The sequence below is a fragment of the Nansenia antarctica genome (assembly GCF_963989245.1).
Source record: "Nansenia antarctica genome assembly, chromosome: 4".
Lineage (NCBI taxonomy): Eukaryota > Metazoa > Chordata > Actinopteri > Argentiniformes > Microstomatidae > Nansenia > Nansenia antarctica.
This window is the reverse complement of record NC_137689.1, coordinates 36,509,647-36,533,852: the sequence shown is the minus strand read 5'-3', so window position 1 is coordinate 36,533,852 and position 24,206 is coordinate 36,509,647. Positions and strand designations below refer to the sequence as shown.

General features: G+C 41.6%; 1 protein-coding gene across 1 annotated transcript in view; it reads right to left on the bottom strand.

Annotated features, from left to right (window-relative positions):
• Nucleotides 1–21,378, bottom strand: part of chchd6b (coiled-coil-helix-coiled-coil-helix domain containing 6b) — a 140,832-nt gene extending 119,454 nt beyond the window's left edge. The window contains exons 1-4 of the mRNA XM_080529888.1: nucleotides 21,227–21,378; nucleotides 17,269–17,365; nucleotides 12,198–12,249; nucleotides 9,825–9,996 (exon numbers count right to left, since the gene is read on the bottom strand). Coding sequence (XP_080386014.1) covers nucleotides 9,825–9,996; nucleotides 12,198–12,249; nucleotides 17,269–17,365; nucleotides 21,227–21,307 — 402 coding nt within the window. The 5' untranslated portion in view covers nucleotides 21,308–21,378. The remainder of the gene's footprint in view (nucleotides 1–9,824; nucleotides 9,997–12,197; nucleotides 12,250–17,268; nucleotides 17,366–21,226) is intronic.
• Between the last annotated feature and the right edge of the window lie 2,828 nt (nucleotides 21,379–24,206).

Sequence of the window (24,206 nt, the reverse complement as noted above, 5' to 3'; positions counted from 1 at the left end):
ATCCAGGGGTATGGTACTTTTCTTTTGTTCTTGTAAGACTCACACAGTATCTCAGATGCCCCAGATACATTTTTTAAATGTAAATTAAGTAATACAACAAGTGCCATCAACGTGTGTTGGCTCCCCACAAACTTTGTGGGGAACCAAAACACATACTATATATTTTTTTTTTTTTTTTTAAAGTATACCTGTAATTTATGAACCATTTGTTCACTGTCCTCATCTGCACTCCCTCCACAAGAGCCCTCTTCTGGCCCCCTTCACTGCTGGAGCCTAGAATAAGAAAACAACAAGACAGTCTAATAAACATCATGGCATATCCCAGACAAAGTCAAGAGAAAATGTATTCTAATAGTATTGTTTAATTATTTGTTTTACTTGTCATCCTGCTTGATGTCCCTTGGTGCCGGTGGCATGAGCATGTACATGCCTGGCAAGGACAGCAGGCCCCATCTCTCTCTCCAACTGATGACCCTGTAGTATGAAATTAAATACATACATCTGGAGCACTGTCCCACATGGATCTCCTCATGTACTGGATTTTCTATAACATTTATTCAACAACCTTATTTTACACAACAAACTACATTAACACAGATGGAGTAAACACTACAATAGTAGAAATTGTAGAATTTAGTCCGACACAAAGGACCAGGTTTGCGTTCACAAAATGCTCTTCTCCACCTTTGTATATATTTTTATCACACACCTCTGACGATTCTCCCTCTGCTCTGGCCGAATCTGCTCAAATTTGGAACAAGGAGTCGTCCTCTCCTCTCGTCTCCAGAAACATCTTCTTCTGGATGACACAGGTGAGTTTATCATTATAAGGGTAAGGGAGAAAGCTTAGTTCTGTATTATGCTTCATTTATTACAGCAAAACGACGCCTGTCTAGATAGTTGTAGATTAGGCTAATTTAGCTAACAAGCTAGTTAGTAAGATTGTACTAACCTTGACTGTTAACAAGCTAGTTAGTAAGCTTATACTAACCTTGACTGTTAACAAGCTAGTTAGTAAGCTTGTACTAACCTTGACTGTCTAACAAGCTAGTTAGTAAGCTTGTACTAACCTTGATAACTGTCGCTGCTGCTCAAATTTCCGTAGCGTCGCGGCATCTTCTCCTCAGAATGTTGCTTGTTGGTTATGGGAACTGGTAACGTCAGCAGCTGTTGATAATCAGTGCAGGCTCGCTCATGCGCACCAGCGAGAGGCGGGAATTACCTCAGATTAGCTCACGCGCAACTCTGTAGCCGCAGGAACAGCCAGACATTATCCGAGCTTCGGTGCAGCACCATAGAGATAGTTTTGTTAAATATAACATTTTGTAGCCTATATAATGCGTCGGAATCGTTCGGATCGCTTGGACAAACCTCCCCCCCTAAGAATAAGGGAACATACAGTTGGTAGGTAGTAGTAGGCCTATATTATTTTTAACACCTAAACTGTCTTGAGACATTCCAACGTTTATGTCTCAAGACAGACACTGACACTACTACAATTTAAGACAAATTACTTTGAGATATATGGTTTATTATCTATAAGTTGGCTGAGTGGGATCATTACAATGTTGCTGTCCACCTGTTGTGTTTTTCTTGTGTTGTGTCATGTTTGACGTTAGATTTATATATCTGAAGGGCATCCAACGAACCTTGCACTCCACAAAGTCCTAATTTTTTATGTTGAGTTTGGGGGATAAGCGTTTAACAGTTACTACTGAAGGGTATACCGCCGTCCACCAGGTGGCAGTAAGATTTGCCTTTGGGTAATGAATGTGTCAGTTTGTATGGAGAACATGTCATCCCCAGCTTTGTCAATCTAATCATAGGTGCCTACAGATTCTGTCTAGGCCTATTGATAAAATATTGCTTTTTGTGCCTTGCTTGCTAGTTCAGAGTGACAGGGAATCTGACTTTGATGACAATCATAACGGTCATGATGAAGAGCAAGAGGTGCCTCATTCAGAGGGGGAGATGGACAGTGATCAAGCCCCTGAGCCAGAGGAAGAGGAGGAGATGGACATTGGAAATGCTCATGACAATGGAGTGGTAAAGTTTGCATTTGTATTGTACTTGTTTTGTTCATATATATGTGAAAAAAGCATAAATGCACCTTCTGTAATGCCAAAGCAAATTCCTATATGTGTCAAGCATAATGGCAATAAACGTTATCTGAATCTGAATCTGAAAATAAACTGAAACCCAAATGTTGTTTTAATTTAACTATTGGCAGTCTTGTTGTTGTTGACTATTATGGTTTTGATAGGGATGTGATCTGCTTGGGTGTCTCTACTCATCACTTATCTTGCCCCTTCAGCCAGATCCATATCCATGGAGATCTTTCACAGAAGCAGCCCTGAGCTTGTTTTTTGAAACCTCAGGAATTTCAGAGGCAACATTTTCAAGTTTACTTGAAATCATATCACATGAGAGTTTCAAGAAGGAGGACGTCCCACCTAATGTCAGTGCTCTCAAGGTAGGCTATAGTGATACAAGTTATTTTTCTATGCTAATGAAATAGCTATCACTATAAGACCATATACTGTATTTATGTAATTCCACTGCTATTCCTTATTTCAGAATATCAGAAAAAACTGCCTACGGTGCCTATTAGTGTGCATGGAGAAGATTCTTCTTTTTATTATTTTGACATGGAGAAAACAGTGGCAAAAACTTTGGAGAACAACAAGCATATGGCAAAAATGACTTTTGTGCCAGTGACCGACTGCCATAGAGACGCCTGTAACTCCAGGCTATTTCATGAGAGCAAACTCTTTGGAATACAATGTATTGGCACCAATGTAGGGAAGGTAACTGCCCTTAAATGTGGTAAATAGCGCCCACCCAAAAATATGCATGTCATCAGTTTGTGTAACTTGATTCATTTTTCATATTTCAAGGTACCGTAACTGCCCGTGACATAATCAAAATCAACATCGACCGCAGATCGCGTCTTGCAAGAGTGGAGTCCATAGCATTTGACAGCTCCATCCAGGATCTAGTGCTCAGGTGCAGAATACTTTTCCGTGGCCTTGAGATGAGGAATCATCAACAGTTCCACAGTCTAACACCTGTTAGAGAACAACTATTTATATCTGATGCATTTAAGTCCATCAAAGTGGATACTGTGGTTCAGAAAATACCTCAGATTCCACAGTTCACTGGCTACTACATATACAGCAACCACTCTGCCACTGCATTTGAAGAGCCAAGCAGCAGATACATCAAAGATGTAGCAACTCTCCCTGCTCATTGTAGTGAAGGGCAGCCAGAAAGAGAACTACCCACAGGTAGGCTAAAAAGCTTACCATGATATTGCACTACTGCTTTTCATTGGCACTGTTAAGTCATAGTTTCATGGCTTATCAAATATGATAGGTTGCTGTGAGTAAGCTGAACAAGAACATGCATGAAGTAATGGTTGCCATAAAATTGTGTCGTTAAAGGGGTACCAGTTCTGCCACTCTACATCCATTTATATTTTGATGGATTTGGGCTGTACAGGAGGAAGTACCATTCCACTAACGGAATGTACTTTTCAGTCGGTAACCTGCCCCGCTCTGAGGCGGCAAAAAGGGAGCACATGGGCATCATAGGCCTTGGAGAACCAGGTAGCATAATAATCAGCACATTTTAACAAATGGTTAAAATGTCTAAGTCATGGTTCATGTGAGATTGAGATATATCTTCTTTCCAAATCAGGGACATCATTTGAGCAGTGCATGAATGCCATTTCTCCATACATACGCAGACTACAGGAGGGGTATTATGCAAACTGCCCTTACTATGGAGGCAATGTGTTTGTATGTGGAGGAATTGGGGAGATCAATGCCGATATGCCCCAGGCAAACCACTGTGCAAACTGTTTGTCTTCCACCGCAAACAAACGGTTAGATTCAGTATTACTTCTCTGGCCATTTGGTCTTCTTGGTTATGTACATTGTGTGAAATCTTTCAAATGCATCCCTTGATGATCCCTTGATTAAAATGATGTCTCTCTTAGATGCAGAATTTGCACAGTCGACAAGGCCGACCTCTCCAACCCACAGGTTGCCAGTGAAGCACCCCGCAGAACAAAGTCCAACACCAACATCATTATCGCTGGCATGTCTGAGATGGGTGTAGTGGAGAGGAAACGACAAGAAACAGAGACTGGGACCTTGTTCAGCCAAAACAACCAGCTTTTCTCTGATGACATTGTCATTGAACCGCACATTCAGGTAAATGTTTTAATGTAAGCTTTGTCTATACATGCATGTTACCTATGCCTAATGAAGCTCAGAGCAAGGTATATGTTTTTGCCATGTTGCTGGAAATGGTTGCAACTAAGAAAAACATACTAATGGACTGAAAATCTCCTGCTCTGCCTTGTGTTAAAAATGATTCAAATAGAAAGCATATAATGATAAAACCATGTAAAAGCAATACAACTGTTGGCTTTGTATTTTGTTACAGACAAGAATCGATCACTTACACTTAGATGCCCTTGGTGTTGGAAGACTCCAAATAAGTCTAATTTGGGGCAACATCAAGACACAATTGCAACTGTTCGTATCCAATCTGATTGTTGCAATTGACAGACCACACTGGCTCAAGCAGGTAAGTCACAGTTATACATTTTGACGCCGGTGTATTTAATTGTTAAAGGAACAGTTTACCCAAAAATGTAACTTGTGTCATCTCCTCACCGACATGCCACTTGAAACACAGGTGCAGTTTGTCCATATAACACACAGGGAGGTTGCCAGCACTACTTGAGTGAAAGCTAGTCCCCATTGACTTCAGTAAAGAACAACCAAAGTCAATGGGAACTAGCTTTCTCTCAAAAAGTCTGCCTGTTTGTTATATGTGACACCCGCTGGTGATTTGGTCCTCTTCACTGCAAATCCTGAATTGCGCTAGAATTTGTTGGTTTTTTTCTCCATATTACGGAAGTTGAAGTGAAGAACACACTTAATATAACAAGCAACTGTTTTAAGATCACTAAATAGTACATTTTTGTCATCAAAGTCCATGTCCTGTGAGAAGTGTGAACAGCTCTGAATGAAATTGCATTACACACCACATTATACTTTCAGCTCCCAGATGTTCATCACTTGGCATGTGCCACTGGCTGTGAGGTACTCCATCTCATTCAGATGTGGCCCATCATAGCCAGAGATGTCATGTGTTGCCCTGAGGCATTTACAGCAGCCTCTGTTGAATACATTGGCCGCAACACCTGCCGACTAGTGACTAAAGCCAACATCTTGCTGAGTGGATACTTGGCTTTGATCCGATCAGCTAGTTTGACGGATGACGAAGCAAGGCAACTCCAGGTCGAGATATGTGACCACCACAAACTTTTAGTTATTATTGATATCATTATTATATATATATTATTTTTCTTACAGGATTGTGCATCAAAACCATGTGGTTTGATTAGATATTAATTCATATTAACATATTAACTCATATTAACACCATTTAGCAGAAGTAAGTACATTTTGGTGTCATATTTTCTAAGATATGGAAAGCAGATGTTGCAAACCGTGCCAACATTCATTGTGGGTATCACACTGGAGAGCAAACAGATGTGCTGGGCCACCCCATGAGACTGCAACCGCTTTGAACGATACCACCACAGGGTCAAGGACATGGGTAAATGTAACTACACATACAGTATTTAATTTGCAAGGCCATATAGGTGCTTAAAGCTAATTGTTTTATATGAATGTTGTACTTCAGTCATCGCTCACAAGAATGGTGTTAGTATGGAGAAGACCATGGTCAAGAGGATTGCAGTCTTGGATTCCATCACCACATTGTCAGCACCCAATCATGTGGCAGACAATACACCTGTACACGGGCTGCCAGGCTATGCCCCTGTATACAGAGCATCTGGTTCAGTCGCATTAGTATCGGCCACTGATCTTCGGCAAAGACGAGGGCTTGGTAGGAACATCTACTTCAAAATGTGTTTATTTACTTAAGTAACTGTATTATCTGTATTTATCATGTACAGTATTTTATCCTACATGTCAGTTATACCAAAGATATCTAGAATGTTGGTACCAAAATATAACTCGTTCCAAAACAGGCTTAAGGCAGCATGGAAACGAGGTGTTGCCAGAGCTGTCAAAACTACAGGTGTCAAAAAATATGCGGCAACCTGATCTAATGGAGAGGATGGAGAATAGAATCCTGACACAGGAACAGGTCTTCCTCGGACCAAAGGTATGGTAGGGTGGGGTTGATCATAAATGTATTAATTATTTCAATACAATATTTAATACAATTAATTATCAAATAAGTCAGTATTAACTTCTTGTAAGAGAGCATTCTTTGAATCATATGCATGCTGTTTTATTTCCTAGGTTTGGAAAAGGGGAAAGCCTGTCATCCAAAATATTGACAACCCTCTTGCTGGGCAAGCAGCACAGAGACACACTCAATATCAGAGTGCAACATTGTCCCCTGAAACATACAAGTATATTATATCAATGTGTTTCTATGCAGTATCAATAGCATCTAATTTAAATGTTTTATTTTAGTTGTTTATCTAAAGAAAATAATATTTTAAAATAATGAATTATCTAAAATAATAAATTAAAAACAATCTAAATGATATGCTATTATCAATAGCATACCCCTTTTATAATTAGCATACTGAATTTAATTATCAGATTTGATATAAAGACTATCAGAGTTGGGTCATTTGTGGAGACAACCCCAACCCAACTCAACCCAACCCTACTTGGTGAGGACAGGAACCACAGGCAACCGGTGAAAATCACAGGCATATGGGCTACCATGTCAGGTAAAATAGTCTTACTGAAAGACCTTGTATAAAAAATATTGATGGGAATCTATAGCCTACCTTAATACTTGATGTCTTTTATTTTCAGAGAATCCACAGCTCCTGTTTGAAGGGACCGTGTTCCTGCCACTCCACAGAGAAGATCCCCTGACAGGCTGTGAAGAGTACAAGGAGGGAGCAAAGCTTCTCTTCCCACCCTCAGCCATCACTGACACCCTCCTGTTCCTACATCATAAATGTTTTTGGGAACCACGCCAACTTGTTGGGATAGGTATGAAGTCAACTGCCACCAATGGGCAATACTGTGAAATTGTTGATAAAAGAGTAGTCCACAACATCAGGAACACATGCTACCTGAAGAATAGGTTTCTCCACTCTCATATGGAGTAACTCTCCCATGTCACACTGTGATGGTGGTCATTGTAGTCTGTCTGGGATGGAGGATGTCAGTGTAGTCTCTTTCAGAAGGACAGTTTAGTCTCTCTGTGGTGGAGGGGAATCTTGGGGGAGTTGTTACACAACACATTTATTTATTTTATTTATTTGTATTTTAAATAATTAGAGTTAGTAGATTTGTGACATCCCCCCAGTGTGTCTGAATTGGAGTCCTAGTATACTGTACTTCCAAATGGTTTAGCATGGGGGGTCAGGTTCAGTACTAGATTTGGGCCGAGGTCCAATAGTGTCCTACCTACAAAAGGTTTTGTACATATAATCATTTTGTTCATATAATAATGTTGTACACATAATCATTTTGTTCCTATTTATAATAGTTCCTGCAATTTCCTGTAAATGTCTTTATCAATTAGTAATCCACAGTATGATTATGTATTTGTGTATGTTGTTTTTTAAATAATAAAATGCTGAGACAATACTATGACATTCATTGTGTTCTTCATAATATGAAGTTATTTCCAAGACATCTCAAGACATCTTAAGTTAAGACATCTTCATATTTCCAAGACATCTCAAGCCAAGACATCTTCATATTTCCAAGACATCTTAAGACCCATGTCTAAAGGCACGTCTTAAGATGTGTCTCAAGACGTCTTGACAAATGTGTCTTAAGATGTCTCAAGACAAGGTGATGGCTGGGTATGAGGTACAGCAGCATGAAGAGGGGAGTATGATTGAAACACAACAAGTGGCACGTGAGAAAAGAGGAATGAGAGAGAGAGAGAGGTGAGGTGAGGGAGGGTGCATTCACACACACACACACACACTCATCAAAGAACATGTCAACACCACTCTCTCTTTCTCGTGGAGGTCAGACTGTGAACATGGCAATGTGTGGAGAAAGCAACATCTGGTGTTTCTGTCTGAGTCAGACCAGGCACGCACACACGCAACACACACACACATACGCACGCACGCACGGACAGACGCACACACACACACACACGCAGTATTGACTTGATGTCATTAACAGGATATAAACAAGAAAATCAAACAGGTACCCTGGAGACTTTCCAATAAGACATCATTAAACGCCTACTCTACTCACTCTACCCTTACTGAAGCTCATCCGCCAGTCGCTCTCATTCAATATTCATGGAGGGCGGCGTGATGAAAGAGGCTGGAAGACCAATCAACTGGGAGGGACGGCAAAGAAACTGGACTAGATCTGGAGTAAGACAACTAGGCTCGAAAAGACTGCAAGTTTTACACTGACGCATACCGGCACACGCATGTGCGCACACACACACAACTACTAAAAGGGTTTCAACCTCAATTACTACTCCCACAATAGAACACTGCACTCTGACACGAAACCTATCGTGTATTCAACGCACACACACACCCGCACAAACACACAAACACCTCTGCAGTACTTCTTTTAACATCAATGGTGTAGGAGGCCTGCCAAGATGAGAGTGCTAATGATGACACAGCTCATCAGTCAAGAGGAGAGATAAAAACGGGTGTTTCAACCAACCCTGTCAATGTTCTGACAAATCCTCAATGTCATATTAGTTTATATTACAGAATGGAGACACAGAGTAGCTGAATGAGAAATATGCATTGGAGAAAGAATGCCATGTCAGCGACTACATATTGAACAGGTTAAAGCCACAATCGTTAGTATCCAGGGTTCTGTCTATGAATTGACAGTTGAAACATTTCTCCAGATGATCCCATCCCTCAGCTTTTGTGGGGGAATGACATTGTTGTTTGCCAGGTTCTTGTTTTCTATGGGGAGAACTGCAGCTTGAAAGAAAGAAAGCAGAAAGTTTCCCCATTGAAACCCATGTTAACCTTCAACAAAATAAGACAGTTTTGGTTCAAATGTTTTCCTCGTTATATGTTTTCCCACAAGCCCCGTAAGACGTTTTTTTCCTTTTTTTGTTTTTTTCCGGGGATTTTAAAGCTTTCGGCTAAGTACCTATGAAGGTCAGAAAAACACTGAAACACACCTCTACTTTAGCAACTGCCTGCGCCTGCGTTGGCGTTGGCGTCAACAGCACTCAATGGTTAATGTAGCTGCTTATTCATCACACGGCTGTTTCAGTCTCAAACCAGTAGAGGGCGCTGTTCACCAACACAATAGGTTTGTTAGGGTAAAAGTGGAACGTAGTGTAATATGTACTAGGTACAATTGTAAAAGACCATTGCATCATTTGCCCAGAAGCAAATAGCAGTTGAATATAAGCTCAAAATACAAGCCAAATAGTGAGACATGTAGCAATCTATAAAAATCAACCACACCTTACAATTTGTATATTGCATCAAACACAAATCTCCAACAATATATTAAGAAAAATATCTGAATCTTCAACTCATCAATTATCAACCCTGTCCTAAGACAGCTAGGTCATTCTAGTGTGACGAACGACAATCAGTGTAGACAGCGTTGAGCTACTTCTGCCATGGCAACCTTGTCTCTGACATCACAGCAGTTGCGTTATTTCCACAACTTCAAAGGGAGGCATACACAGACTGTACGACGTAGTGCTACATCACTGTAGCATTTCTATAACAACACACCGGTCGGTCGGTCGGTCGGTCAGTCAGTCAGTCAGTAGCTCACCAGCTGCTTGGTCTTCTCCAGCTCCTCGTGGGTCTTGGCCCTCTCTTGGAACAAGGCGGTGGTCAGGTCCCTGGGCCCCCCCGCGTCTGGCAGCACGGCCACCGCCGCCTCCCTCTCCCTCTGAGCCAGCCTGGACAGCTGCTCCTCCACTAGAGCCTGCTCACGCTCAAACCTGCCCCGGGAGACACAACACATACTGGTCATACCACATGACTTACTGTTCATAACCACATGACATACTGGTCATAACCACATGACATACTGTTCATAACCACATGACATACTGTTCATAACCACATGACTTACTGTTCATAACCACATGACTTACTGTTCATAACCACATGACTTACTGGTCATAACCACATGACATACTGGTCATAACCACATGACATATACTGTTCATAACCACATGACACATACTGTTCATAACCACATGTCACATACTGTTCATAACCACGACACATACTATTCATAACCACATGACACATAGGGCCCTATTATGCACTTCATAAGTCTTAAGCAATAAGACGAGGCGGTAGATCTAAACTTAAGACGTGGAGGCGTGGTCAAGGCCACTTTGCTATTATGCGTGCGGTAGTGGGCGCCTAAAACCCGGCGCTAAGCAAAGAAATTAGTCATGGGTGTGTTTTGGGCGTCTTCTCAATCAACCCAATCAGCGTGCCAGGTGCCATTCCCTTTAAGAACCGGCTGCGTTGAGTCATTAGCGCTATGCTATTATGGAAGTCCTAAGAAGGAGGTCAGCGCGCTTCTCTGCAGAAGAAAGTAACAAGCTCGTGCATGATTATTTTCTGAATAAACACGGCAATACCTCCGCTTGTGAGTTGAGAAGTATTACAGAGGGGTCGCTGGAAGACTGCAGGAATGACAGATGTTGATGTCATTATATTACGCACGGCATGCTCGTACTGTATGTGCACAGTATGCGGAGGCAACATACTGTACAGCGCTGGCCTCTCCCTTCTGAAATAAAGCATTTATACTGTGACCGTAATTGACGTCTTGCCGTGGAGCCACGTGCGTGTTCATGTGTGCCCACATGCATGCGCAAACCGCGGAGGCGCGCTCGTGTTTCAAAACGTGCATGAAGTCTAAACTTAAGAACTTTTCAAACCACTTCTTAGCGCTAGGAGCAAAGTCAGATCGCATAATAGCAGCGGCGCCTAGTGCACTTCATTAACATATGAACACTCCCACAATGAGTAATATATGCACGGGAGTATTACGTCTTATGTGTGGGCGCCTAACGACACCTGCATAATAGCAGTAGCGTGTATGAAGCGCATAATAAGGGTGGCGGTAGGTCTTAACCTGGCGGTGTGTCTTAATTAAGACTTAAGACGGCAAGTTAAGAAGTGCATAATAGGGCCCATACTGTTCATAACCACATGTCACATACTGTTCATAACCACATGACGTATACTGTTCATAACCACATGTCACATACTGTTCATAACCACATGACACATACTGTTCATAACCACATGACGTAAACTGTTCATAACCACATGACGTAAACTGTTCATAACCACATGACACATACTGTTCATAACCACATGACACATACTGTTCATAACCACATGACACATACTGTTCATAACCACATGTCACATACTGTTCATAACCTTACTTTATGTGGCCCAATTGGTAGAGCATGGTGCTAACAACGCTCATGTTATGGGATTCCTGCTGGGAATTTCCATAGCGAAATGTATGATGCACTGCAATTGCAATGTAAGTCGCTTTGGATAAAAGCGTCAGCTAAATGCCATATTATATACTGCAACAAGCCTCCCCACATTAGATTAGTATGACGGATCAAAATAAGAAACTAACATCTACAATATACAATATTATAGTGTACAATACAATACAATATTAAGATGTAACTCCTGAGCACTGAGACCCATGTAGCATGGCACAGACATGTGGGTGAGCATTCCAGCTACGTAGCCACACTCTGACATGTCATATACACTGGTGACTGTAAATCAACAGCAGCCAGTGTGGACAGCTCACTGTGCAGAGATTCTTCACTGACTTAACATGTCTGTGGCGTGTTCACCACTAGGCTATAGGCCTTCCTCGGGGCTGAGAGTGAGTACTTACTCCTAACTAGAGATACACACACAGATAACTTTCATATTTGCATTGACATCAATGCATGCTTAAGACACAAGTCTGAGTTACACATGGGTGTCTCAAGATAGGATTCTTAGCACTAAATATGGTGAAGCTGCAGCTAAGGTCAAGGGTTGATTCATAGTTTACACCTTCAACGTCTGGTCTTTGTCAACAGTTTTGCGCGCAGGTGCACGCACGCACACACGCAAATAGATATTTATAGAAACCCACCTTCTACGTAGCTCTTCCTGTGTCTCTGAGGCAGTGGGCCCGTGCTTTGTACCTGCAAACATAAACCACACATAACATATTTCTAACAGAGAAAGGACGCCTTTTCCAAAACTCTAGAACAGAACCAAAAAGGCTACTTAGGCATTCCCCTTTAAATATGAGAACACTTGAAATAAAACACTTTTTAATAGGCTATTTCGTTTAAACATTTCCAGAATGTAATAGATGCCAACTGCAAGTGAACACATATCATTTCACATCAAGAAAGAACCAATGATAGCCCTTAGGAGAGCATAGCATATAGGCTAACATACTCTAGCGTATAGGCTAGAACATACTCTAGCGTATAGGCTAGGGCATACTCTAGCGTATAGGCTAGGACATACTCTAGCGTATAGGCTAGGACATACTCTAGCAGCGTATAGGCTAGCCTAGGACATACTCTAGCTAGAGTATATTAGCCTATACGCTAGAGAGTATGTTCTAGCCTATACGCTAGAGCAGGGGTAGGCAACCTTTTTGATATGAAGTGCCATTTTTAAATTTTCTTGTTAGTCAGTGTGCCAACCACAATATCAACATTAATTATGACTCGACATCAAACCAAACCAAACAGACCAACAGATCTGCAATTTTATTCCACAACATGAACAACAATTTTCAGCAAAGAGCTATGTATGCAAAGCCATGTATGCTAAATAAACCTAAAAATGTAACTAACTGAAACTTGAACAAAATTACCAACATAACATCTAAGACAACTAAACTTTGTGATGCGTAGCACAACTTTAAGCAAATTGGAGCGCTCAATTTCTACCAAAGTTGCTAACTGCGCTCCCTATGGTTATCATTTTAATAAGTAGGCCTAACTGGAGGGTGATTATACAAGGGTCTTACTTGTATGAATTATAATTTATATTTATATAATTATTTGGTTGTTACTTACATTTTATTCTTTTATTCCAACCACAACAAACATATATATTTTTTTGGTTGCAAAGAGCTATGTATGCAAAGCCATGTAAACAGTCCTAACAATCAATGTTGTGATCCCTGGCCCTGTTTTCCTTTGCTCAACTCCATTATCTGGGGGTGGTACTTGGTCACTTTAAGTTGCACACAATTAATGCAACCGCTCCCCTCTGTTTCCCGACCATGGCAGGGGCACCATCTGTTGTCACTGCAAAAATCCTGCTAATGTCAATCCCTCGCTCCACAAAATGCTCGATAAGAACTTTAGCGATGTCCTCACCTTTTGTTGTTTCTGGCATTGGTTTTAGGCAGCAGAGCTCCTCCCTTACAGCAGAATCACAGTATCTTGCTATGACAGCCAGACGTGGCATGTCATTCACATCTACGCTCTCATCAAGTGCGAGGCTAAACACCGTCGCATCTTTCAAACCAGCGGTCTGCTGCGCTTTCACGTTTTCTGCCATTTCTCCTATTCTTCGTTCCACACTTCTGTCTGACACTGGGATGTCTTTTATTCTTGATTTTATTGTGTCTTTGTTTGATAAGCCTTCAAACAAAACATCTGAGCTACAGAGGAAAGCCTCCTTAATATATTCTCCATCAGTGAATGGCTTTCCACGTTTCGCAATGCAATGAGCAATGCGAAAGCTTGCTTCAGTTGCGTGATTTTTAGCAGTGGCAAATGCTTTAAAGGTGCTGGCCTGCTTCCTATACCTTGACACAGCACGTCTTATTGATTCGGCCTTGTCTGCTTCATCCTTGAACGACTTGAGTTATATTGATACAAGTATCGAATCGAATTCAGAATTTTACTTTGAAAATTGGCGCCAGAATACGGCTCTCGTGGAGTGGATGAGAGACTAGGGCTGCATTCGTAAATTCGCCCTGAGAGCGCCGGAGCGTCCCCGAGACTGCCTCTAGTCCAGTCATGTCAAAGTGAAATACACAGGGGGCCAACATTTAAAAATGGTACAAGTGGAGGGCCGGGCTGGTTCAATGTTTATTAAAACTCGCAATTATTGCACATATTGAACCAATACCAATAACACAGCCTATATTGCACTTAACATTAATCATTAAATTAAGTAAAACATAAATAAAATCAGTTGCAATATTTTCTCAAGGCTCTTTCAGTAATAAATTGAAAACGTTTTATTTTTTATTTTTTTTAACAGGTAAACAGCTAAATGTAATTTTCATTCAAAGCTCAATGGCAAGATAAATGCAAAAATGAAACAGCATGCATTAAAAACAAATCAGTGTGCTGCTCCGATCCTCACCAATGACTGTCTTCTATAATAAAATTAGAAAAGTTAGTGCAAACTTGCAAAAGTGCAAAACAGTTGCATTAATTTCTTAGGCAACATGTCCCTGGGTCCATTCAACTGGAGAAAAAATAAATAATTCCCTTCAAAGAAATATCAAGTCCAAGTCCTTTCTGCTCACTTGGCTGAGGCTGAGCCCGATACTTGGTGTCTCATCTTGAGTACAAGTTCATTAATGTTTGGGGTCAGGCTCTGAGCTGAGGAAATCCTCAGGATTGAGTTCAGATGTTCATCACTAAGACGACTCCTATGTGATGTTTTGTTTAGTTTCATCAACGAAAACAGTTGTTCACACACGTATGTGCTGCCAAACATAGACGGCGTGCGAGCAACTTGGGTGCGCAGCTCAGGCATTGTGTCGGGGATGAAACGAGCAAACTCAGCAGCGCCACGGACTCATATTTTGCCTTCAATGTGTCATTACACTGGAGCTCAATCAGCGCCATTTGGAGATTTGCTGGTGCACTTTCCACGTCAACTGCAAATGGATTGCTGAGCAGTTGAAGCCTGCTTTTTTGGGCTTCAAAGTCGGAAAATCTCCGCCTGAATTCGGCAGCAAGTATGCCGAGTTTGTCAGCAAACTGTACTCGGGAACACTCGGGAATTGACGGCGATGTTTCGGCCTCCACTGTGACTGTGCTGCTGCTGCTCATGACGAGTACTGAAGTGAAGAGAAGACGCGGGGTCGCGCTCGCTCGCGGGCACTCGGTACGCGCCAATGCATCGTGGGACTTGTAGTATTATGGTGCTGCGGGCACATAATACTGCGGGCCGGTTTTAATAGTAATTAAATATCATCCCGCGGGCAAGAGAGAACTCATTCACGGGCCTGATCCTACTTGGTCCCATTGTGACATTGAACCCAGTGTGCGCGAATTTACGAACGCGGCCAACATAAAAAAAAAAAAAAAAAAAAAAAAAACATTCTCGCACTTATTGATTAGCTGTCGCGTGCCACTGTTTAAGCTGTCGCGTGCCACTGCTGGCACGCGTGCCATAGGTTGCCGACCCCTGCTCTAGCGTATAGGCTAACATACTCTAGCGTATAGGCTAGGACATACTCTAGCGTTTAGGCTAGGACATACTCTAGCTAGCGTATAGGCTAGGACATACTCTAGCGTTTAGGCTAGGACATACTCTAGCGTATAGGCTAGGACATACTCTAGTCTAGCGTATAGGCTAGGACATACTCTAGCGTATAGGCTAGGACATACTCTAGCGTATAGGCTAGGACATACTCTAGCGTATAGGCTAGGACAGGGGTCGGCAACAGGCGGCCCGTGGGCCATTACTGGCCCATCACCAATAATATTTGGCCCAGCAGATTATTTTGAGAATCCAATTTCTTTTTTTTACAATATCGGACCGACAGTCCCACATATAGCGCCTATAATGTCCGAATAGAGAATCGACCTCCACCTGAATAATGCTTATTGTACTTTTATCCATGTTGAGAGTGAATGACACAGGGACAGACAATCAGGCAGCGAAGCACACTGACGATGAACCCCTCATGGTGAATCATAAGTAGGTGGACAACGCCTGGTGCTGAAATAGCCGACATGCGGTGTGTGGTTTGAAAGAAATAACACAAGCTCAGTAAACCTTTCAAACGTAATGTTTACGTATATGTGACTGCATCACACATATGAACAGTAACAAAGCAAATTCTGTTTAATTTTCTGAAAAACATTGACAACAAAATCTACGCAAACAAAAAGCAGAATCCGCTTGATCATGGAGGGCGAGGGGTGGTGGTGCATAGGCCTACTATACGCTCCTGAAACGACAGAGCAAACACGCTATTAGGGATAATAATTACAATGAGCCATTCATTCAAAATATACAAAATACAATTAGGTTATTAAATACAATAACGACAGGCTTGGTACTCACTTAATGTGAAAAGTGGCATCTCCCATCGGTTTTTGCCGATATCTTGCTTGATATCTGGTGATATGGACGTCACTTTAATCCGCAGGCAGTTCTCAAGGTTTTTATGCATCAATCGATTCCTCTCGTGCGTCTTTATCACATTCATTGACGAAAAGGACGACTCGCATGTATAGAAAGGGAACATTGTGAGCACGTAAAATGTGAGTCTCACAGTGGCTTTGCATTGATGAAACCAGGTAGGATGAACGTATAGTTCGCTGTCCATTCCTCTTTAAATGCCCTGTTTTCACCGTCAACTTTCCTCTTGAGACCTTTGGAGAGTGACATTATGTTTCTCTTGCTAGCTAGCAGGTTAAATGTTTAGCTAACTTCACCCGACACGCAAACAACCAATCCAATAATAATGTGACCTTGTCTGGGAGGAGGGGGGAATAATTATCAGAACAAAAGCATGTTAAATAATTATTAGAATAAGTTAGGCTGCGCTACATCGTCAGTCCACACATTTATTATTCAAAAATATGGAAAAGGGTGAAACTACGTTTCAACATTGTTGAGAATCACAACACGAACTCGCTAGTCAAGCCAAAATACTGCAACGTAATGGATTGGACTGCTACCTAGTTAACAAGAACACTACGTTACATTGTTAGCAGGCTCACAAAACAAGCTGTGTTAGTTGACTAGCAATGTGTCCATTTTTCGAAAGAAAAGTCAAAGCATTAGAACGTGTCACATTTTTAAACAATCAATTACTTAAATTAGCCTTTGATTATGTTTGGGCCCGCCATCTAGTGGCTCAATTTTTTGGGGGCCCGAGGCCAAACTTAGTTGCCGACCCCTGGGCTAGGACATACTCGACGGGGGGGTGAACGTACTGGGCGGGGGGGGACAGGTTTCGGGCTGTGACGGTGGCGGCTTGTCGCTGTCTGGCCCTTGAGATTCTCTCATCCGCTGGAGAACATGACCGGAGAGCTGGGGACGACAGGAAACACACCGGAAGAAAACTAAATACACATCGATACGGCAAAAAGGACACCACTGCATTAACCTGAGAACATAAAGGCCAGGCAGGTATGGTGATGTTTCCTGTTGGTGCATCCTGTTGCCTACTGTTATCCAAAAGCTGTAATTTCGGCTCTACAAGTGTTAACATTTATATAGATACATGTCATTTTATGAAGTTTTAATACGTTTTTAGGCGAGAAAGTAACCATATATATTCCCAAAATGTGTCCAGTTTCTTTTAAAAAAAACTTTATATACCTGATCTGAGGTTTTTTCCCCACTTCGGTTCGCTAGCTACATTACTTTGCTTAGATACCTTCACTGCGGGGTTCGACAGAAACTTTGGAAGATATTAGCTAAACAAGCTGTAAAATGTTTGGGGGGCCAGTATCTTTAGCTAGCTAAAGTAACTAGCTTACTTTATTGTTGTCTTAGCAGTTGGTAAAAGAACAAGATTAAAATAAATATATGAGTAATAACATATTGTGGGCTTGCTACAGCAAGCACAATTTACAACCCAACTTGTTCCGTCTGAAGCTACAATACTGGGACCATTCGTGACTGGGCTACAGGCAGTCAAATACTAGGCAAACGTGTGTGCAAGACACGAATAAACTTGGATTGTATGCATTTCAAGTGGCATCTTTGTAATCATGACGACGTAGTCATGTCTAAGAATGCATTTCACCATTTAAATTCCCCAAATAGTGAAAATACCACCGCTCATCCGTGATCAGCTGGGGTGCTGCAGCTGAAGTTCAAATAGAGTGCAAAAAGCAACATCTGCACACTCAAATCTGTGCAAAAAACGATGTTTATTGAGAGCTTTCAGTCTCCAGGGCCTTGTTCCTACAACGCTGATTAAATCCGATCCAGGTTTAAATAAATTCCGGGCCCTAATTTCAGCTTGCGTTCCATCAATGTTGAACAAACCTGGTAGCGACCAGGTTTAGGTCATACGTGTGTCAAAAATGTCTCACAGGCGGAAATAGATAGATAGAGATTTTTTTTTTTTAAAAGAGTGATAGAGATAAATAAAGTGTAAAAATATATTATCTATCAACTTGCATTAACAACATCACAGTGGTATGTTTGGCGCAGGGGTTAAGGCAGCCAGCTAGAGGTCCGAAGGTTGCTGGTATGATATATTTTTTTTTACATTTAACTGAAGCCTTCATGCAAATCGATTTACAATATATATATATATATATATATATATATATATATATATATATATATATATATATCTGTCTAAGTGAATCATCTATCCATCAGTAATCATAAGAAAAAATAATCTATGCCAAATCCAGTGTCCAGTTAGAAGAACATCATTTACTAATCAGAAAGGCTTCAAACACCATTGTAATCGTGTCAGTTCTTGTAAATTAGCCTATACCATCATTTTATAGCCTACATACTTTTTTAGATTAGATTTTAGATTAGATTCAGACAACGAAATGTAGTAAAAAGTGTGTCAGAAGAGGGATTTGAACCACCGTCTTAAAATGACGATCTATACCATGGCAGCGGTCAATACCACTATGCCATCGTGACAATATGACTGTATGTAGCCTGCTGCTGATATCACCACAGTAGTAAATATTAATTTATTAAAATATGAACATATAACAATAACTGGGGCTAGTATCACCTACGCATTTAATCGGTCAGCAATTTCTTGCCAAACCATTTCCCTCGCCTTGTTAATTGCGGCAGTATTGCACTATTTTACATCTTATTTTTCGTCTTCATAAAGATCAATAAGTAGGACTGCTGCGCAATAAGTAGGACGGCTCTTCTGGGCTCTTAATGTCTGCGTGCACGCGCCCATATCGAGTATTTCCAAACCGATGTTCTGTGAACACTGATGACACAAGGCTGATCCTCGTTCGAGCAATCACCTGAGGCTTGAATCCCAATCCCGAGATGCCTGAATGAGGCTTTTCTTTTAATCGCCGATATACTAATCCAACGTACGTGGAATAGCTCCCTGGCTCTCGGACCATGTGAACATCAGGTGTATGACAAGTTTGTATGACGCAGTTTGACGAGACTGAAGAGACGATGCATTTTGGGGAAGTTGAGTAGGAATAGTGTGGTCTCATTGAATACTCTGGAAGATCTAGTAGGCCCTAGAGTTCTCACATACTCAATGTTCACATACTATAGCATACAGTGTGAACGCACTGCAAAATCTACCTCATATCTAGTATGAATAGTATGCTAGTATGCCATTCCGAACACAGCCATATGACTTGACAATGAGAGGGCTGGGGGGTTAGGGTCACTAAAGGACAATGCAGCCTGGAGTTTTTAATATAATTCTCGCGAGACAGGTCAGAATAAACCTGGATTTTCCTTTAACTACATTGATGGAATACCCCCCTGGATTGGAGATTTGTAATAGTTGTCACACTCGGCAGTCATGTTACAAATAAACGTTGACTGACTAGTCTCGACAAAATTGCATGGCTGGGTCATTCTACAGAAACGGTGGTATTTGCAATTGCAAATGTCTTAAAAATAATAATTTTACTTAATCAAAACTTGTGTACAATAATAATTAACCTCTTACCTTTAACAATCCCCCAAAATGAAAGCTTAATGTATAGAGTTTTTTATACATTCACTCAAACTGGACTTACCAGGAGGAGGAGTAACGCCAATAACAGTAACGCCAATGACAATTTACAGAACAAATGGATTTTTACTAAATGGCCGCTGCAGTACCTCAAGCCACATGTCTTCAATTATATGAAAACCATTCAAATATCACATTTAATCAATATTTATGTTTTATTCCCCTTCATATGAAATGAGTAACACCAGTGACATATTTAAAAGCCTTGTAGAATTTAACACATAAATCATCAAATGTATAACAAATGAAGATACAGCAGACTGACCATGTGCATATGTTGATCACATGTCCTCCAATGACCTCTTGAACCAAGAAGTACTTTTAAAAGTGATTTCATTTCTTTCTAAATAAAAGTTGTGAGGCAGTAACACCAATGACATGAAATGTTGTGACCACTGTTACCGCTGTATTATTTATAATATTTAGTTGGTATTTCAGCTTTTTAGGTTTTCCATTCCATAAATGTGACGTGTTTACTTGATGACATTTAAAGTAGGACAAAAAAAAAAAAACTCGAAATATGGTACTAAACTTTAATACATGGTCAGAGTGACAAGCAAATTGCTTGCACTTGGTATTTTATATAAATGATAAAAAAAACAAGAATTGCTCATTTACATGACTCAAATATGTTATTGTGATAAGAACACTATATATTTATCTAAAATATATATTACATGTGATCATTACGTTTATTTAAATTATATTTTGATTGCTGCAAAGGTGAGACAGGAATGCCACCGTGTCTGTAGAATGACCCGGCTACATTGTTGACATTCCCCTCTAACGTGATACGTAACTAAGGACGTCATCGTCATCATCCAGAACGGTGAACATCCCACCAGAATATTTATGTCTGCGGTGGTTGTTGCAATGACTAAACTGTCGTAAAATGTTGACGTTAAATATTATTTTCGCCGGTAATGTTATCTATTAGAGCCAAATTAAGCCCTAACCAAATTAGGCCCATTACCGTGATCGGTTTCAGTTTCACCCAGTTGCAGACGACGGAGCATAGCGGTCTAGGGAGAGTTTGTCTGAGGACATGGGAGCACAGCGTCAATGCAGCTGCTGCTTGCGTTATGGTGAATGAACGCACACAGCGGAGTGGAATGCTGATGTATTCTACCGGGTTGTCAATCCCTTCGAATACGGTAAAGTCGCAGTTTCCCACCCATGTACGGTACCTTTACTCCTTGAATTACTGTGACCTTCTCGTCTTCATCCAGTCCAAATGACACTTTCCTCGTACTTTCGCTGGCCCCCATGGTTCGGCTGTTTCACCTGTATTGCAAATAACCGCAGCCCAATACTAGACAGTTATTTACAATAAGTGACAGCGACAGTACTTGTGCCCTACGGACATAACACTACAAGTAAGGTCACTTGTTTTTTGTGTTTGACCACGGGACAGTATTCTCAAACCACATAGGTGGATAAAATAATCAGAACCCAATTACATTTTATCACGCATCACAGGCTGACCAATGAGGAGATGGGAACGGTAGTCGTCCAGTACCCCAACATCTATTTTCCATGACTGTATTTTTACTACAAACAACACGCTAACCCTTTCGCAAAAAAATGCTAAAGAAAACATACGTTTTCGATAATACTAGTAATAGTGTTAAGCATATTAACACTGCAGCAGTGGAAAAATGGCACAACCTTATCTCCAAGTGTAGTACCACAAATAACCGTCACGTGGAGACTCAAGACTACAAAAGTTGTGATGAAGTAAGTGAGTAATTGTTGCTCGTGGAAGGTTCAACACATCACATGGGTTGATTAATCTACAAACAATGACACGTCATTAAATAAAAAGCCATTTTATTTCTTATGGTATTCAGATTGCTTGCATCGAATATCCTAAAAGTATCTCTTTTCAAGTCCTCAAACCCGAGTGGCCAAATTACACGCACGTGCATTTACACCCACACACCTTATAAATAATGTACACTCAATTAATCAATGATTAAGAGGTCCCTCTAAAAAAAAAAAATCTAATTCTCCATCCTCCACCATGGGTGGTTACACCAATCCTATGCTATCAGATCCAGGTGAGGGTAGTGGACAAGTTCACACTTCAGGGAGAATTAGGATGCTAGGTCGTCACAAACAGGCTGTGACCATGGCAACATTCCTCTCCAGACACAAGCCAAGTTTGAGGGCAAGCTAACGGGTTCCTGTATGGATGCATATGGAGGAACATATGGGGGCAGCAAGGCAGAGAGCTTTATACAAAACACTACTGTGGTAATATCAACACTTGCTTAGCTGTAGCTTACATTTATGAAAAAATAAATGTCTGTTTATATTACATACAGAGGCTATATGTAACTGGCTCACAACACATTTATGTTTTCCAATACCAAATGTATTTACCACTTCAAGAGGTGACTTCAGCTGGGGAACAGAATAGAATCACTGACAAAATGAAAACATTGTCAAACAAAATTACAATAACAAAGTGTAAAATGGAATGACATTGTATTCAGCAGCCAAAGGCAAATGGCTTCACAGCAAACCCGCATGTGGGCGACGAGGTTCACAGCACACGGAGGCGGCGAGCAGTCTGTCACTCAAACTGGATTTAGCTTCAGAGTTACAGACCATGACGAGCATTTCATGAAATAAGGACACATAAGGTGAGCTCTACTCACCTCCAAATGACCTGTCAGTCACAAGTCAAAGCTTTGCTACACAAGCACATGGTGAATATTGAGGGTTTGAAACATTACTATACTATTCTTTCCAATGTATCTGGCAATTATTATTTTATTTTTTTAAAGGTCCTCACTACATGTAATTACAAGGGATGTTTCTGCGTTCTACCTCACCTCCACTTTGGTCGCCTAACTGAATGCTTTAATCAAGCAATTAGTTTCATTTAATACCTGGAATGATGAAACTGATGCAACTAAAATAAATAAAACAAACAGCAAATAACAACATAAAATAGGTAGCGATGTTGCAGGTGAGATTCAGCATCCATCTTGGGTCTCTTCTCCTCCCCCCCACCCAGCCCCCCCCCCAGCACCAGCAGTGAGTCACATGGATACCAGTTGCACTGCTAACAGTCATGGACAGTCAAGCAAGCCTGCAGACTTGAGCCTTAATCAAGAGTACCTTAATCAATGGCAATAAGGGTACATGACAGTTACACTGCAGCCATTCAGACATCACAGGAGAGCAGAAAAGCACTGTTGTTTTTCAGTTGTAAGAAAGCACACGTTGATCCATTTAACACCAGGCGATTTAGAGAGACTGGGGGGGTCCGTGGTGTGATGAAGACCACTTGGCCTAAGGAGTGGGTTTGACTTGGCCTAAGGATTGGGTTTGACTTGGCCTAAAGGATTGGGTTTGACTTGGCCTACGGTGGCACCGTGATTCAATACAAGCGGTCAAGTCTCTACCTCACTGCTGTACTAGTGACCCGCTGGTGGGAATGTACTGTGTTGTACGGACTATCTTTACATATAACATACATCTGCCTTGTCAGTCTGAAACAGACTTACAATGTGGGGGTAATACTTGACAAAGTGGTGGATATCTCCAGCAGGTACTGTACAGGGGGAACGTACTGTGATGTTGGGAGTCGGCAGCATAGGCCAAGATGAAGTGGCAGACATGAGCCAAAAAATGGAGGGCGGTTTCCTTGGTGAGGGGGCTTCGTCCCGGGCTGCAGGACCCTCCTTCGGCACTGTTCACACATCACTCTACTCACGATGTCTCTAGAGGGGACGGGCAGCTCCAACCTCTCTGTTAACACCCCACTCCTCCACTCCACTCCACCACCCTAACCCACTTAGGCCTCTTTCACACCGGCAGTTCCGAACGCCGGTTCGCGTGCCGAAACCTCCGAACGTTGGCGCTGTCTGGCGAACGAGCCCGCGTTCATACCAGTGTATCGTTCGTGGCTCGTTCGCCAGACAGCGCCAACGTTCGGAGGTTTCGGCACGCGAACGCGAACCGGCGTTCGGAACTGCCGGTGTGTAAGCCCTATTAGAGCAGCAGAGGAGCGGACGCTTCCCGACATGGTCCATTCACCTCCCTCCCTCCCTACCCAGCTGCTGCCCCGCCCCCCCCGAAACCTGCACCACCCTCTCGTCTCGACTCACCACCACCACCACCCACCACCCCCCCCCCCCCCCCCCCCCATTTCTA